Source organism: Charadrius vociferus, unplaced genomic scaffold (genome assembly GCF_000708025.1).
Source record: "Charadrius vociferus isolate BGI_N301 unplaced genomic scaffold, ASM70802v2 scaffold248, whole genome shotgun sequence".
Classification (NCBI taxonomy): domain Eukaryota; kingdom Metazoa; phylum Chordata; class Aves; order Charadriiformes; family Charadriidae; genus Charadrius; species Charadrius vociferus.
The window spans coordinates 597,439-616,679 of record NW_009649851.1 but is presented as its reverse complement, the minus strand read 5'-3'; the positions used below and the strand labels follow the sequence as shown (position 1 = coordinate 616,679).

Below are 19,241 nucleotides of genomic sequence, written 5' to 3'. Positions count from 1 at the left end.
TTCTCATAAATCTTTAGCCCTTCTTCAGGGTCTTTTTCCTAGAAAGGAAGGTCTCACGAGAGAGCTAGACAGCTAAGATTTAATTTCACCTTCATTTATCTGAATACTCTGGCTGCAACTAACTTTATGCCATGACTAAACACATATTTTAAAATTGCTTGTACAAGATACAACAGATAAGTAATTTTATCCAGTAGAATTGTATAGATTTTATTACCTGAGGTTATAGGTCTTTATCAGGCAGTGAGGAAGACACAGTTCAGCACATAACAGACTTCTTAAAAGCCTTTGCTTTATTGCTATGCTCTACAAAACCCACTTGTGTTACAGTGTGTCTACAGGTGGTTGATGATTCATTTAAGATCTAAATAGCCTATTATGCTATTAGATAAGTACAGCCCCTACCAAATCCAGTGTGAGGAAATAATCCAAACTATAAATTGTGATCAAATTCCAAATAAAGCTTCAACTGACAAGCGGATTCTACATGAAGCTTTAATTTACTCACTCATTTAGAATCAGCTTATTTCAAATTATTTCATTAATTCATGTAATTCACTATTATAATATTTTTAATTGTATTTCAGAAATGCTAGTGCCCCGACTAGCCAGTCAGGTCTATGAACTTGTTGCTGTGGGCATTGGTGCCAGATGACAGAATCCTTTGTTTTTTGAAACCCTTTCACTAGAAAATTGTACATACTAGCAAGATGGGAATTGCTGACACCATAGCAGATAGCATTTTTTCCCCTATTGTAAATGCGCATCATGTTTGTCATCTCTCTTTGATTATCTGGTACTCCAGGTAAAATGATTCAAACACTGGGATTTCTTTCTTGTCTGGATAACTTCTGACAAAACATCAAATAGATACCAAACTGAAGAATGTTGGAAATTATAAATCAGCTTATTATACAGAAAAATGTTTACCAACAAATCCCGAAACAGAGGACAAAAAGCACATACTGAAAGATGTAAATAAAATATGTACCCCACTTCAAAAGGTGTAAAGTAGATTCTAAATGCTGCAAGTGCTATCTCTTATTTTGGTGTTAGTGCTTTGTATGGTGAGGCATGCATCGCAGTTTGGCCTGTTTGTTGTTCAGTAATCGCTCAGAGCCAAGGAGTCAGGCGGAGAGTGCTTCAGTGAATGTCTGACTTCTAATTAACCTGCTTTGTATAGTGTAGCCCCTCTGTGTTACCCAAATGCAGGTAACCTGAAACACAGGTTAGGCTAACATCTGGCTCCTCCCACTGCCCGAGACACCACTGTAAGACATGCAACAAACAATTACGACAATACAAACTTGCTCCATGTTTCCCCTTCTGTGTAGTACAAGCGCATGGTCTGCAGATTGTTCCCAGGACACTGATTCTGCAGTAAGCTGCCTGGGTTAGTATATGTCTCATTAAAAATAGAAAAGATAACTCTAATCAACTCCATGTCATGGACCTCCAGCTTTCTGAATTGCTGCCAGAATGACGTTTAAGGATTCATTACTAGATCCCTTTGAAGTTGAAATATACTGCATAAGTGATATTTGTTAGACTAGACTATCAGAAGACTTGTAGACTGTCTGTTTTATGCTGTTCTTGGTTTCCCTCAAGGGGGGATACTGCTGCTGTGAACGTATTGGCTGTTTCACTAAACTTTGAAACTGGCAGTGGTACTTAGTATCTGCTGACAATTTAAATAGTCACCTGCAAAGACATCCACACCTAACAAATATCAGCAGAACCTCTGCATTCACTCAGGGGAAAAAAAGGGACATATCTGGGGAATGCTCCTTAGGACTCACTCTGAAAATAAAAATACTCAGAACCTCTATTTAAAACATTAAATTAGATTCATTTACTGGAAAGAAAGCAAAGAATGGAAAATATCACCATAAGCCATGTCCCTTATGTGTTCAGAGGAGAAAGAGTTTTGGTAACTGGAACTCGGTGAATGATCAAGGAAACATTTGACACATGGTTGAGATCAGCACTGCCAGAAACACAGCTTCACTCCACAGTATACTGAGGATGATAGCTGTGGACTCAAAATAGATTTACTCTCTTCATGTATAAAGTATCCCCTATACATAATGTGTATCTTCATAAACAATATAAAATCTCCTCTGTCTTTGGAGCATCTTTCTAAGCACCTCCTGCCTGGAACGGAACACATGCTGCACAATATTTTGTCCAGGACAGAAAGAATGACAGAAGAGCTCTGGTCTCCAGTTGGAGTTTGTTCAGTAGCTTTGCTAGTTGCAACAGCACTCTCTGTACTTAGAGGCTATAGACTGCATGAGGCAAGTACCTACAAGCTTTATAAGAATGGTTTTTTGAAAAATATTCCTTAAACTCACAACATGAGTTCTTTAAAATTATATGTGAACCAAAAGGAAAAATGCTTTTTTGACCTGCTGGAAAGACATAAAATATACTGACAATTGCTAGGGCGGCAGCTAAGTGGTCAGCTGTATGAAGTCACTTCCTTCTGTGGGTGGTTGGATGGAACGTTTTATTTTTATAAAATTGAAAGAGCTGTCTTCCCACAGCACAAAAAACTTGTATTTGCTTCTTTTTAAAATCACGCCTAGATGAACTGATGGAGCACGTGTCACATGGCTGAGTCATTGACACTGCAGATGCTTTGTAGACTGACTCATGCTAATTGTCAGCAAAAGGAAGGAGGAAGAGAGACTGAGAGTGATCCTACTCCTGAGAGCTTCTAGCTGAAAATTATCAATAACAGGAGCATTAATCAAAAAGTAAATCATAGGTACAATTTCTTGAGGAGGGAGAAGTGCAGATTTAGAACCTTTGTCTCCTGCTTTCCCCTATTACTGTCTTCTTTCTGACCACCACAAAGGAAACTGCATTGTTTTAACATTTTTATTATGTATAAATATAGCAAGAAATTACTCTGTTTCAACTAACAGTTTAAACTTTACCCTAAAGGAGCTGATTTTGCTTTACACAGAAGAGGGAACTACTTTGCTGGCATCTCAAGAGAGGCAGTAGCTTGCAAAAAGAAGTTGTAACAACCTGAAAGGCAAATGGCACCAGAGCTGACCTCCCTGTCTGACACCACTCCCACGAAAGTGATGGAAAGCCCAGTTGTAACATTTAGGTGGACAACCTACCAGGTTCAGAGTGCCTGCTATTGCCCCTGCCCCCTGGTGTGTTTTGATGAGCTTACACTTCATATTTTCATTATGTTATGATAAAGAGTTTGAGGATGTAACTGAATAAACATCTGCACAGAATGTAAGTTAGGATGGAATGCACTGATTACAATTAATATAAAAATGGTATCAAGAAGTGAGATAAATAGAAATAAGCACATATTTGTAGCTGGATAGATCTGTTTGTGTGAATGAAGGATTAGATATATCTTGGAGCCAGAAGGAGAGGTAATGAGAGCTTTTGTTTATAAAGTCAGTGCTCAAGCACAGAAGCTGAAAAATTAAACAAACAGCAAGTGAGAACAAAACTTGTAAGCATTAAAATAAGTTGAATCTCAACTCCAGAATCATAAATGTTCCAATTAGTTTCTCTCCTGGTATTTTTTTTTTAGAAGGTATATTTTTAAACTCCAAATGTCCATTTTATGTACACACTGTACATATGTACATACTGTGTATACATACAACTCGCCATACACAGATTTATGTACAAGTGTACAAAATGCCCATTTTTAATACTTATGCACCTGTTTGCATTACTGCTTAATTAATTAGAAACACAGTAAAATAGATAGCTATGATGTTTCTATCCCAAAAGGTAAAAATAGAAGCCAGATTCTCAGTTCTGATGTGGCTCTTGTTCCTAATTAATAGTTCATAGATCACCTTAAATAGCCAGCAACATTTTTTTTTTCTATTGTGTGTGCCAATGGTGTACATGAAATGGGGGAAGAAGCTTTTCTGGTTAGTCTGCTCATATCCTATATTTGAATGCAAGAAGACAGGAATTAAAGATTATTTTGTCTTGCTGCAAATTAAGAGTGAAACATACCCTGTAATAAGCTTATGCTATCCCAACTAAGGATCATGAAAGCTCTGTCAGGTTCCTTAAATGTAGTATCGACCTTCAGAGGCCTTACTTCTGATTCTATTTTTTTTTCCCCAGACTCAGAAAGAACTTTCTCTAGAAAGTCAAAGCTGTTATTAAAAATACCAGGAAAAGAGGGACTTCTCATCACAGTGCAGGGAATCTTAAGTGTCCTCCTGACAGAAATAAATAACCTGCTGTTTGTAATGGGTAGAGGGCTGAACAACTCCACCTCGCTCTGTCAATTACCTCATCCCAACTCTTAGTCTAGCCTACAGCATTTGAGTTTTGGCAATGGGCTCAGGCGGAAAATATGTTAAAGAGTTCAGCCAATGTCTGCTCTTTAAGATAGATAGCAAGGGAAATACAAGTATTTCCAAAGCAATAAAATCTTCCTGGCATCTTATTATTGCTCAGTGTCTCCTTCTTCAAAGCTCTCTGCAGGCACCTGTGAAGCATGGCACAATCCACACATAATGGAGCACAGCGCTGTAGGGGGAGGCCAACACGAGCAGCAGTCCAAATCGTGGACAGATAAAAGAGAGGCAGCGCAAGAGGAGAGTATGTGGACCTGCAAGAAGAGTCCTTGCTTGACTCAAAAACAGCTGTGCAAGACTTCAGCCATGCAGCGCTTGTCCGTGGGTGAGGTATTTATAATCTGGCGTTTATTACTTGTGATAACTAGAGAATGCATATGTCTTTATTCTGGGATACACCCATTGGTCGTGATTCGTATTTAATACTAGGTTAGGATTAAATGTAGTGATCAAATTTATATCCTGTCTGCAGCTGAGTGTATACTAACTTAGCTGAAAATTGTAATACTCCTTCTAAGGAGGAATATGTTCCTTCAAGGATTCTTTCTAATTTATAGCAATAAGATAGCTGGACATAGCTGTTTGCAGGGCAAAAGTTCCCAAATCTAAGTTATTCCATGCTGGTAAAAACACTGTATTTAATCTGATCAAGGACCCATTTTAATTTCTCTTTAGATGCCATTACATACTTCTCAGACTGTTTTAACAGATTCTGCTTCCACAAATGTGGAATTGGAGTTTCAGCTCAGTTAAACTGAGACTTAGGATATATATACTGGCGTATCGGCAGAAGTTTCCATCTTCTGGTTCTTGGGCACACAAATTCAAGAGGGAGGGGGTGAATAGTGAACCTGCACATGGACCTTTGATCTCACTGAAAAATAGTCTGTTTCTTTCTGTTGGTTTATTCTTTGTTGGACTAGTTCCTGAACTGCCTCACTGTACGGCCACAGAGTTGTTCAAAAGTAACACTGGGAATGGTATACTGGCAGAAAAAAACAGAAGTGGAGAATTCCAGTGCCCACTTGAAGTGCCTGTGTCTGAGGCTTTTTCTATCCAGTTTCAACCCCATCATTTACTGTCACCTTTTTGTGGGCCAGGTCACTGTTACTGATGTAACCACACTGCACTGTCCAGCCATATAGGCCCGTAACATGCCTTATCTGGACAGCCTGCAGTTCATGCGAAGGTAACTCACAAAGATCATTGGTCTGGACAGCCAGCTTCAGGCCACCTCCCAGTACTGAGCACAGACTGGGGCGTGTAGCTTTCACAGTGTCTAAACTGCTGGAGTAATGACAGAAATTAATGCTGCAGAGTGCAATCGGGTGTTTTTAAGCTGCTTTTCCCACTATCCTCATAAAGGCCCAAGTGGAATCACCCGCTGGAGCTCACGAAGACCTGAGTGATCTCCTTTTGCTGCTAGGTTCTTAAAAGGTAGACAAAGGGTAAGATCATTGTAACTGTCTATTGACATCTCCTTTCTGCATTTTGCTTTCTCACTGTAAGTAGGCTAAGCAAGTTACGCTATCATAAAGAAAGCTTCATTTTATTCTAATTTGCCCTGAACTGAGGTCCTAGCTCTGTCCCCTAACGCTAAGAAAGAAGCTAGAGGAGAAAATGTGTTTCTAAAAAATAATTGAAAATAATAAGATACAAAGCAGAGAGTAAACCCTGTGAAAGATGAAAAATGAGATCTTGTTGAAATCTGAAGAGAAACCAGTTTAGCTTCCTTGTTGATTCTACAGCTCTCTTGGAATGCGGTCTTTACACAACACGCCGCTTGGTTACCTGAACTGGGCTACCAGCAGAAAGGGTATGTCAACAGCCAATTGCCTAATAGTATTGCAGAGTCAAATGGTTAAATTATCAGCGATCATCTTCCACATCGTGCTCCGAGTGCAGTTTTAATCATCCCTTGGTGTTAAGCAGTAAATGCATTTGGCTTGGAAAAGGAGGAGCAAATCAGCAGTACAGGCACGTATTTTTGAAAAATAAACCAATAAAGCATAAAATTAACACTTGCTTCAGTGTTAGGAAGGATTTGCATGTCTTCTCATTAATTACCTAAATAACAGAATGACCTTAAGCAATGTGACCCAGATTATGGTAAGCATGCCTGGCAAAGGAGAAATTATAAAGATGGAGTTTTTAAGAAATGCTGAGTATCTGACTTCTGACCTCAGCTTCTCTGAAATTCAGGCTCAGAATGTCTCAATGTAGCACTGTGTCATATGACACTGTGTTCCTAGGGTTTTACGTTCGGGGAATACATTTCTCTCTTGCCTACATAATTTGGTAAACAACGTTATGTCACACAGCGGGTAACGAGGTTCTGGCCTGATGGCAAAAGCAGCCTGTTCTGTGTGACACAAGGCCTTACGCACCATACTGAGTAACGCTGTGAGTGACAGGGGCACTAGTTTACACATCCTTCTTGCAACCCTCATGAAGCCATCAGCTTGAAGTTCTGCTGCTTTTAATATTGCTTCTGAACCTATTCTCATCACCAATGTACCTGCAAATCGTAGCAGGTTGGATGATCAAAGCCACTCACTGCTCACACTCTGAGAGAGCTGTTTTCATTGCTGAAGAGGATCATTGCAGAGACATTAACGTGGAAAGATAAGCGTGTACATGGGTGGGATGAGAAGGGAAGAACATGTAGTTCATCGCACAGTCATACAAATGCAGAGGCTTTCTCCTCTCACAGCATTGATGCACAACATACAGAGTGATCAAAAATGGCTGAAACTAGAGGCACTGCCCCTGCTCAGGAGAGAAAGTGGGTGATCTCAGAGCCTGTTGGAAAGCACCTGCTGTACAGAAATATCGCAGGAGAACAGTATGGTCAGGTAGCTGAAGGTTCATTTCTGCAGTTTTTCCCAATTTGCACTGGAAACCTGAATGAAGATTTTCAAAATTAAATGCAGCTTACTTTTCAGAATTAGTAATTTTCAGAGTTAAATAGCCTGACCAGCAGTTATTTACAGTCATCAATGAACCATTGGCTGGTGGCCAGCAGGCAGAAGACTGCAGGTTGGTTGATCCCTGGCTTTATTTCCAGGTGTTGCTGAAGGGTCTCAGAAGATCTGAAGAGAGAGGTCAGAGTTTCGGAAAAATCGGGGATCTTTGGAAGTGGAGACCAGACAGACAAAGATTTGGAAAAAAATGACAGTGGTTAGACACATGATTCAGGAAGAAAATATGGAACAACAATTCTGATGGGGAAAGTGTGTTCAGGTAATATGGGAGTGTAAAACAGATTGTAAAAGAAAGAAGGATAAGAAAAAAGGAAAAGTAGGAAAACGTGGTATTACTTTTTCCAAAAAGAGCAAAACTTCTGGTGAAGAAGTTTAGAACTTTGAAATATTTCCCATATTGTAAGGAGTCCCTGCAACCTTCAGATAAATTGCATGACTTGCATTTGAGATTAGGAGGGGAAATGTTAATAGGATGGTTTTTTTCCTCTTATGATGTGTTTCACAATTCACAATTTAAGAATGCATGGTCCAATCTGAATATGTGTAAATGGCATGTCAAATTTTCTTCTGTTTTGCTTTTTCTATGAGATAAAAAATGTCTGCAGTGAGAGTGCCCAGTATTTCTCCTGATCTGGCCTCTAAGGTCTAAGTTCTTCCAGAAGTGAACCATTCATTATGAGTGGGCCAATAACCAATACACAAGGAACAAACCTTTCACCCTTGCTGTATGCAACCACACACATAGTTAGTTTTTAAGAAATATATTCAGGTCATCATTAAACCAGTATTCTGCAATGGAAAATAATTAAAATTCAGAGCAACATCAAAGGGGTCAGAATGTGTTTAATTGAAACATTTTAGAAAAGCTGCCAACGTTCTGAGAAATGAATTGCTGTACGTGTATTCCTATGGGAAATTATTAAATTAATTGAAAAAGCTATAATATGACTGATAGCGCTTACTATCATAATAAATGAGCATCATAGAGTCAGTTGTTAATCGGGATTAGGGATGGTCTGATAAGTATAGACTGTTTTTACCTAAGGCAGTTCTGTGAAGGAAAACTCTTCACTTCAATCTTGAACATCATGCACCTAGTCCTAGACAAGTTTCCTGTGGAATAGCTTGGCTGAATGCAGAAATCCAGATCTACAAATATCTGTGATAAGGAAATTTGCACACTTTTTCTACTGCACAGTATACTAGTTCCTTTTTGCCTGTGGACAGACTATAGGATCAGCTTTCTGGCCTGCTTCCTGCAACACAATAGGCTAAAGCCAATGAGTGCAGAAGGGAAATGTCAGATGCTTGTATAAAACACTATTAATATGATGTAATAATTTCTGAATAAGCAAGGTTAGTACAGAGAAAATAAAAGGAATCCACAGCAAGACTGAGAAATGGTTTTATAAGAACTAAAAAAAGCTGGTATCCCATTATTCTGTAGAAATCCTTACAGTAGCTGAACCAGCATGTTTGCTTTCTTATGGGGAATTACTAGCTGTACTGGTGATGCAATTTCATGCAAATACTTTAATAAACTTTCAGCTTGATTTAGCTGTAGCAGTTTGTTTTTTTATCTTGTCAACCCAGCAGAAACATGAATGAAAATTCATTTCACATTCTGAAGCAAGGAACTCTGCTCAGGGAGGGCCAGGAGTTGAACAGCAAAACGCTGGCAAGCAGGAACCAAGGTGTTCAAGGAGCACGCAGGGAGGAAGCTGACACAGCTTTTTGTTATCCTGAGAACACCATGTTGCCCTGCATGCATCATTCATGTATCTTCAAAAGGTGAAATGAGGGGCAAGTGTTTTCCACTTTGTTACTTCACAAAACACATGGAAAAGTCACAGTCTTGTTCAGCCAGACATGGGCGTTGGCAATATGGTTCTCGTGTTTCCACACACATTCCCTGCCTTGCTGTTGCAGCTACTGGAATTAGCATGCAGCAGTCATGAGGTGTGTTTGTCCCACAGGCCACACTAACTGAGCTAATTTTAATCTAGCTGTCGGCTACCAAGAGCCTGCAAGCTACAGGAGTATGAATTTCTGGGCCAGCTCTGTACTAACTCAAGAAGCCACAGTTGAAGATGCTAATGCCTCTGGGCTGCTGCTCATGCAAAAGCTAACTAAGATAAAGCTATGTGTCCTATGTGTTTTTATGTCCCAAGCAGATACCCAGCTGTAGCACATACATACCTGTTATGGTTTGAGAAACCCATAACAATTTATTGTCATTTAGACAACCATTCCATCACATGATGACCCCTTCCCACCCGGGAAAGGGAATAAGGAAAAAACAAGGAAACACGGGTTGAAATGTAAACAGATTTAATAGAATAAAATTAGATAATTAACATTAATAGCACTAAAGAACCAATATTGATCCCAATACCAATACAGAATATGCAAAGATTATTCTCAACCAATTCTATCAGTAGGAAGCCGTGCACTCCCAGCAGTGAACAGCAAACGTTGGACACCGTGAGCTCTACGGCTTTGGGAGGAAGGGAAGGGCTCAGGGGTCCGGCACCAGGGCAAGAAGTTCTCAGGACGGCAGCCATCTCGCTCCTCCTCATCCCTGCACATGGCAAGCTCGAGAACACTGAGACCTTGAAACCCAAACATCATAGCTGGCTACAGAGTAAATATTTTCACGAATTCAGACACTAGTGTCTTCTAAAAGTGCAGTCTTCCCAAGTATCAGAAGAGAAATTAGTGCTGTGTCACTCAAATGAGGACAACTCCCCAGCTCACCCACCTATTATTCCACATAAACATTTAGTGGTGCACCAACGGTCATCACAAAACACATGCATGTGCTCACAAGTAGAGTATAATGTTGAACAATAACAATTTCATCGCTTTTTTTAATATCTGTATTTCTTTAGCAGTTTACATACACGTCAGAAAAGGTCCTATGTTTACCCTTCCTCAGCATTATAACCCCTTTTGTTAAATAGGAAAATACTGGTATTTAAAACAATATAACCCAATAGAAAACATATTCATCCCATTTGGACAGCAATACTGAGTTGTAAAGACTTACAAAGAATAAACACTATGAGACACCTAATAAAAGCAGTAATCAATATCTAAAATGCAAGTAAGAGAAGGAAATTAAAAGAATTTGGTCTTATAACAAACAAAATCTATTTTGATACACTCAAATTCTGATATTTATCTTTGCTCTATCTAGGAAATATACATCACACTTCAATTTTGTTATTTTTGACTCTTTTCACATAAGCAGCTAACTAAGGCTTATGATCTATAGAGCTATTTCTAATAGAAAAGTAATTTGATGAAGGAGTAAGTAAGGTACTTTTATGAAATCCTGTTTATTTAGAAAATACATATCAAAAGTTGTCCAATTAGTATAGCAGGAATCTAACAGAAAGGGGTAATATATTTCTTTTAGTACTAGTAAGTAAACTTTTCAGCTTATTTTCTGGTCACAAGCTCTGTATCTAATCCTAGTGTTTCTCCCAGTCAGCTGTAAGCACTTCCCTGCCTGCCTCTGGGTACTTCTTTGATGCCTTTATTATGCTTCCTCTTAGGCAGACAGAGAATTCACCAAGCAACAGTCAGTCTCCTTTATTTGCAATCAGACCCAAAGAAACACATCTGGCCATGTAACTGTGATTCGTCACCTGTCCTGCATGGGACCACTGCTTTTAACACAGTTCTGATCATTTCAGCTATATATTCCATAAACAAACAGAAGTGGTTTTACATTTTTCCTGCATAAAAAACTTCTTTTCGATCTACTTGCTTCCCCTGTGTTATGCAGAAATCTGGTAACTGTACTCTCCGTTTACTTTACTTTTCTCAAAGAAAAAATGTTTATCTATCAAATGGGAAAGGGAGTAAACAGAATATACCTATTTGCCTGGCTGAAAGTTTAATCTTGAAATTTTGGCATAGAATGAATTTTAAGGGTATCTGTTTGGCATTGGACAACTGTCGTCTTGAACTTGCTTTACAAAAATTAAACAGTAAAGTTTTAAAAGGTTCAATTTAGTCTTTTATTTAAACAGAAACTATTATTCATTATATTGACTAATTGTCTCCTCAAGTTTAGAAAGGACAGAGGGAAAGGTAGATCTGAAAAGCTGGAAAAGAAAGAACAAAGAATATTGTACCATGCCAGCAAAAACAAAATACATTTTCTTTCTTATAATAAATAGATAATAAATCCAAAATGTGCAATTAAGACCGTGGTCATTACTAGAGGTCAATCATATTTATGGATTTCTCATCCTTGGATGAATGTTACCACAGTCATTTGATGTCATTCATATTGCATAATAGACTTCCTGATCTACTGAATCCCTTTTACCTCTACCTATTTTCTTATACTTTCTTTTCCTATATCCCTTCCTTCTTTTCCATCTCTGATATTCTTTCCCTCTCTTTTCTCTTTTTGCTGCCTCCATATTCTTCTTTTTTCCTCTCTCATATTCATCCTCACTGCTACTGATGACATCCATGCTGCTCACCATCTGTGGAAAACTGCATAGTCTAAATACCGACCAGCAATTCAAGGTGCCTGAAGGAAACCGAGCTTCCCCACGTACTGGCTTGCAGTGTCACCTCACAGTAGCATCAGGAACTGATGGTGAAGCATGTGGGCAGCCCTGAGCACACCAGAGGCTCCTCACCATGGCCCTGTCCACCCTTGGCTGCCTCACAGCCTCCCTGGCTGCCAGGACTCTAGAAATGCTTCATAGCATACGCCTGCTGCTGAGGAGCCACACTGGCCGCCTTCTAAACATAGATATGTTACAGGGAGAACTGCCTAGAACTGTATAGACTGGAACGAGTTAATAAATTGAATGGTATGTTACTAGATTACTGAAATTCTTAATATATGTATGCAGTTTCTTGCAAATGAAAAGCTTTCCCTAAGTGCTGAAAATTTATTCTGAGTGAATTTTCAATATAATAAAATCCTAGTCCTGTTCTACTGTACTCATTGTTATTTAATCAATTAAAATGGAATTGGGATATGATTATAAAGACTAAAATTATTCTAAACAGGACTAACTTAAACTCTGTCTTATGAAATAGAAAGAAGTATTATACTTTGATACATGTACATATAGCTTGCATAAGCCTCACTGGAACACATATTTAATAATACGGCTAAAGTTAGAGCTTAAATGTACTTTTTTTATTTCAAGGAAGTTTTGGAAATTTTTGCCTGTTCTGCAGCTTTAACATTTTCTCAGCTATTTCTGAACAATTTCAGTTTATTGCTGTGTCTTGGCTGTAAAAACTGCATTGAAAGCTTGTATTTTAAAAATATGCATCTGCTTGAACACTGACAAATCATGGATGCACATCTCTTACATTTTCTATAAATTTGCTTCCTCAAAATTTAAAGTCTGCATTCCATTTGATCCACAGGTGTCCATTTTAGGAACAATCATAAAAACCAAGATGTGCTTGGGGTCCTACTTAAGGAACGGTAAGGAAAGGACATACTTGTTTTCTTGCAAAAATAAAATAAAACCATGCCCATAATGCACATAAAGAGAAAACATTCTTGGAGATCACAGAGGTAACAGTCATTATTCTGAGGACGTGCTATATTCACTTGCAGCAATTCTGTGATCTTCAGCATGAGTTTTCATTGCACAATAATACAACACATTCTAAATAATGCATTTTTTAACTTCTGTGGTTGTGCAACTGAATTAAAAACATGAAAAGAGCATATACTGTTAGTGCCATCATAGTGCCGCAAGTACCAGTTACTATCTCCTGCTTATCTCTCCAGGAGCCAACAGACCCACCGTTCTGCAACTTTGTAAGTTTGGCATTTTCCCTAAGGGCCATGAATTCAATGTTTTTGCACACAGAATTCACCACTTTCTGGTGTCCAATATTTATTGTCTGTGTCTATGTGCCACTGAGGCTTATTTGAAACTGCCTCTTTCTGTTTCATTTTCCCCGCATGAAGCAAAGTAGCTTTTTTGCACAGTTTGGTGGGGGGTAGAGCTTCAGAGCTAGAGAGGACTCCACATTGTGATAATGGAAAGCTAAAAGCATAGATGGATATGCAAATATAAATATACAGGCTGGAAAAACAGTGCATGAGGTAGGAGGAGACAAAACTGCTGTAGCTACAGTCTTGCTCCACTGTATCGCACAGAGCCTGAAGCAGGTTCTGGGCTGGGTTAGCTGGACTTCCACATTGTGGAAACAACCTTCAGGAGCAGATGCATCTAACTTGAAAGTGAACAGGAAAACCCGAACCATTGTGCAGTTTGTGATCACATCCTCTAGTCCAACATCCTGTATGGTGCTAGCAATTCAAGTTTTATGCATGTATTTTTTATTAAAGCCCTAATCTTGTCAGTTTCACTGAAGCACAGCTTGTGTTTTTACTGAAACATATCCTCCAGAACCCCATCTAGTCTCAGTCAGAAGACATTGAGAAATAGAGTACTGATTACAGCCACTACGAATTTATTTCAGTGATTCTCTAGTTTCATCTGTTCGATATTTGATCCTGTCACATCTTTTTTCACTAAAGAGCTGTTCAGTACCCAGTATTTTTTTCTTGAGGTGATACTATCACTCTTTTTTCCCAGCTTGCTGCCCAGAGTTAACTGATAAAAGTAAGAATTGATGAGGGAGTCCTGTACCTTTGAAGAGATGTGTATTTTAAAAAAAGTTAGAAGTTTTTCCAAACTCAGAATTACCATGCATCAGAACTTTTTCTTTTTTTTTTTTTTTTAACCTGCTTAGGGTTTTTTTTTTTTTTTTTTTTTAAAAAAAAAAAATTTGGTTAAAATGAACAGGTTGACTAAGCTTCCAGAAAACATCAGCACTGAGTCGAACCACTTGAATTTTTTTTTTTTTTTTTTTTTTCCCCTTCTTCAGGTTTTTTTTTTTTTTTTTTTTTTTAAATAAGCCATTGGGCTAAAAGCTCTATAAAAGCTCTATCCCCTTGGCATTTACTCAGGACCTTAATACCACTGGCTGTATTACAGTGACTGCTTCTTTGCTGCTCCATCTCAGCATTTCTACTTCTGATATTCCCCTTGCATAGACTTCTACCAGCTAATGACTGAATCTTGTTTTCAGCCTCTGTCCCCAGGGAAACCTGGTTGAATTTGGGGTTTAGCATCTGCTCAAGCATTGCCATCTGGCTGGAAGGGGTAGGGGTGACTTGTGGGCTTTTTTGGTGGGGTGGAGTGACTACTGAGCTCATGGCTACATAAAGCAGCTTAGCAGCTTCTTTACATCCATCCTGAACAAAATTTCAGCAAAGTTTACCAGAGGGGTGAAGCCAACTCCCAGCTGACTAGGGGGGATTAAAGGGACCTATGCGACCACAGGACGGGCACGCTGTGGCATCCTGCTCTCCCAGCTAGAGCCAACCTCAAAGCAGGGACTCTGTAAGGAACCTCCCTTACGCTGCCCACTAAATCTCTGCTTTATCTCATCATAGTGACATACACTAATCAAGACTCCTCACAACTTTTGTCTTAAACCCAACTTGGACATTTCAAATAGGTCGCACACAGATTAAGAGAATAAACTCTTAATCTCAGATTAAGAGAATAAACTCTTAATCTCAAATAATTTTTGTGGCAATTTTATACAGTCCAGTTTGTAAATACTTAAAACCCATAAATGCTAAAACTATTCTCTGGCAATGTAGCATATGTCTCTTCAGCACCAGAGGAAGAGATAATCACTCCCCACATCCCCTTTTCAGACCTTTGTTTTCAACTTGAAGACTGTACTAAGTCTATTGCCACAACGTTCTGCTGGGAGCTCATGTCAACCTGTATGCCCACGGTGTCCCTGCCAGTCTTTGCCATCTACAGAAACCTGCCTGCATTTTCTATTCTTAAATGCGTAACTTTACATTTGGCTGCACTGAAGTGCATTTCTGGTTGTTCAGGTTACCAGCTTGTCCCATCCATATAGGATTGTTTTGCTAATCTTATGTAATCCGGACAATGATCTGCAGCTATTTTTATATTTATTTCAAAACTGTTTAAAGTATCAAATAGCAAACAGTCAGCCAGTGGTATCAGTACAAATCCAATAGAAACAGGTCCCTCTTATCACCTTTTAATTAAGAACTGTAATTTAGCCAGTTCTCAATCCCTTCCATGTGTGCTCAGGTTTATAGCCTACTATGATATTTTAAAGGAAAGAAGTCTATTTATTCTGCACCATTTTCCCAGCCAAACTAGAGAACTCCTCAAACAATCACCTTTGATGATTTTGCACTGTATCATGTTGACTATCGTCAGTTTCATTTTATAGCTTCGTATCTGAATCTCATTTGAGCTTTTTCTTTTAAGACTAATATAGTTATTTGCAAACTTTGCATATTGGCACAATACTCCTGTGCATACTTTTTCCTTCCTACTGACATCTCTGATTTAGTAGAAGTAGCTCCAGGATAGCTTTGGGTGCTGGTGATTCATACGCTCGCTCCATGTCTAAACTCCCTTTGGATTTGTAGGATTGGCAGGTACCTTCACGTGCAAGTATTTTTTTCCAAATCATGGTTGATATTTCAAATGCTGTTGATGCAGGAATACACTGCCTTCACATAGCTGGAGTCAATTTGGCTGCTGTCAAATCTGTTCCGGCACAGAACAGCTGATAGCAGCATTTATCAGCTACCACCTTTTTTGGAATATGTAGACAGCATAAAAATTTCTGCAATTCTTTTAGAGTGATCTGGTGAAAGCACCCAAATTTGACGAGGCTCAAGAAAGATCTTCGATAGCTATGCTCCCTTTATACGCAATTTTTGGCTCCTAGCTTTTCATTTACTGTAAAGAGAATAGTACCTCAGAAAGGCATACATGCTAAGCAGTGCGCTGCAGTCATCTCCAAGGGAGTATACTACTTTATTAAAGCTGACAAATATTGTCTTTGTTATTGTTCCAACTTTCCAGGGAAAATATACATGACTGCTAAACCCCAGACAGTTTATGAGAGTGTGTTTTTTATCTTCAGGAGTAATTGCGACTGATTTGTATCCACTGTTTGAGGCCTGCACAATACCACATCTGCCTTTTATGAGATAATTTGAGAAGCTCAGTTCTCCCACAGTGGCCTGAGGTTGTCTACAAGTGTTCATACACAACAAAGAACATTATTGGGCAGCTAATCTCTGCAGCATGTATACATTTTTTTCTGTTCTGAGACCAAGAATTTGATGAGGCTTGTCTGGCTAAAGGATGCATTTCTCTCCAACGTTAACTCTTGTGATTTGAAATGTGACTTAAAAATAAAGTTCTTAGACGAACTCATCTCTTGCTTCTTGCAAGATATTCATGTATGCTTTAGTAGGATATTTTTCCCCTCCTTTGTTAGCTAAACAGTTTTGGCCAAGTCCTTGCCAATTGCTGTGCTGTGATGGTTAGGCTTAAAGTCCCTTTTGTCCTGCTAATACTGTTCAAAGAAAGTATCTGACAGAAGTAGGTATATTTATTTAATCCTGACCAAATTCCAGTGTTCAAGATGTCACATCTCACCAGTCCCTTGTACTGTGATGTACTGCTAGTATGTCTGTTTTCTTTGATCTTTGCTATTTCATCTCCCTCTTCAAAACTGAACTACCTGTGGCAAATGGAATCCATCAATAAATTGTTCGGATTTGTGATAAATTAATTTTTAACCTTATGGATGTTTCCTCTCAAAGCTGGTGTCCAGTCTACATGAAATGTCCATCTTGACCAAATCTTGCATTTATTAATTTCTGTGAATCATTTATGCAATTAATCCCGCTGTGAGGTTAGTTGTTGTTATTACTTCTGGGCAAGCAAAGATGCAAACACAAACATCCTTGTGAATGCAAACATTCCTTGACATACAGTGTTTTCTGCTTCAGAATACTCAGACTCTGGTCAATTCCTTACACCTTCTTTTGCATAATTCTTTTTTGTTCTCCTCACTTTTGTATACAAATGGTAACAGCTCTGGCGATAAGCTTCTCCAGCCACAGCACCTCTGCTGACAACGGTTCACACCCCATTATGCTTTTCTTTGCAACATTTCGCATTTGTATATGACAAAGAGTATTAGGTATAACCAGCACATCACGAGCCCTTTGTCCTTTGAAGTACTTATTTTTCTTTTTAGAGAAGACATATTCTATTTCATAAGTTGTTGATCAGCTTAGCATCTACATTCTCTCTGGTTAGAGGCATTATTGCTTTGCTCCTTTGATAAAAGAGCATTGAGATTTGATCTTCTTATCTGTGCTGTGACACATAAGCATGGAAAAGGCTTTGTTGTAGCATTTTTAAATGGTATTGCATCTACTGTATTTCATCTTCCTTTACATTGTGGGCAACATCTAGAAGTGTGACTGCAGATCTGGGCAACTTATAGAAGAACATCCTATGACATCATGTCCTGAAATTATGCTGCATTGTCACTTGGGTCTTCTGGGTCCGTATGTCTCCAGGGCTTATTTAGAAAGCCAGACACTCATTGCTGCTTCGCTGTTTAGTATTATAAATGCGACATTCATTTTCATACTTGCAATAAAAAAAACCCCAACACCTATGTAGTGTAAATCACAGTTTTTAGCGTTATGTAAAAAAAACCACCCAAAACACCAACAAAACAGTAGCAAGAGAAACTGGGAAATCCGGTTTTTAGTCCAGCAACAATCATGGAAAAGTTACTCATTCGGAAAATTTATGCACAAAAGCAAGTTTGTTATGCTGTTTCATATATGAAAAGACACTCTAGATAAACCTGACTGGTGCAGATTTTGCCAGCTGAGATGGTACTGGTTAGCCAGCCTTAGGCCATTCTCTGGGACGGCGGCCAACTGAGACAGGATGGCCTTCAAAACCAAGCTGGCTCCATCCAGGCTACGTGATGGGGATGGCCTGTGGTAGCTCCATGTAAGGGAAATATTTGCAAGACTGCTAGCACAGTAGGGTGGTAAAGGGAATCAAGTTTTAATATGGCATTTCCTGAAACTGACTAAGCAAGTAAAGAAATAAAGTCCTTCATCAATTTTCTAAATTGTATTACTTTTAATTTATATTATTTCCTATATGTATTTGCATTTGTACTTTTCTCTTTGATACGCAGTTTCTTGGTTAATATGCCTTCGTTTCAGAGTTGTTCCAGGATGGGCAGTTTTTGATTGTATTATCTGACTGTTCAATAAACTCCTCTCACAAAAGTAACTCAAAATTTCAAGTATATCCCTGCATGTCATCCCCCAAATGAAGACATGACAGTTAATGACTCTGTATACTACCAACTAAATTTTACAAATCACTATGCACCTAACTTATAAATAGTGTTGCTTATTTTGTTGTGACTACTCATGTAAGTGAAATTACTTCAGTGCCTAAATGCGTAGGGTAAACCCTGCAGAAGTGACTGAGAGAGGACCAACTCACCCAATCCAATTCTGATTTTGTGCCTGAGTCAAGCCATCCGGAACTGAGGCAGCTCCAGTTATATTGATTTTCTTACAAATTTCTGACACATCTTCAGGACCTTTTTTTTTGGCTAAAATTATCAGAACAAAACACTGGATTTTCCCAAATGCTTAAGAACTGTTTGCACCCTGTGCCCATTATAAAGCGAGCACCTTCAAAGAAACCCATGCCTCCACACATCCCTCCTTCCCCACTAGCCATCCAAGCCGCTCCGAAAACGGAAAGCAAACGTGGTAAACGGAGGGACTTTCGATAAAACAACAGATTGCACTTAAATCTTCAGGCGGCCCATGAGTTCGGGGCAGAGCGTGTGCCGCCCTTCCCCGCCCGCAGAGGCGGGCAGCCCACCACAGCCACCCCCTCTCCCCCCGCCGCCTACCGCAAGGCCGAGGTCGCCTTCAGGCCCTCTCCACTGGCCACCACCTCTCCCCAGGCCGCCC

General features: G+C 39.1%; 1 protein-coding gene across 1 annotated transcript in view; it reads left to right on the top strand.

Moving 5' to 3' along the window:
• The first annotated feature begins 4,520 nt into the window (after positions 1–4,520).
• Positions 4,521–19,241, top strand: part of IPO7 (importin 7) — a 57,113-nt gene continuing 42,392 nt past the window's right edge. Inside the window, exon 1 of the mRNA XM_009890969.1 lies at positions 4,521–4,691. Within this exon, the coding sequence (XP_009889271.1) occupies positions 4,521–4,691 (171 nt within the window). The remainder of the gene's footprint in view (positions 4,692–19,241) is intronic.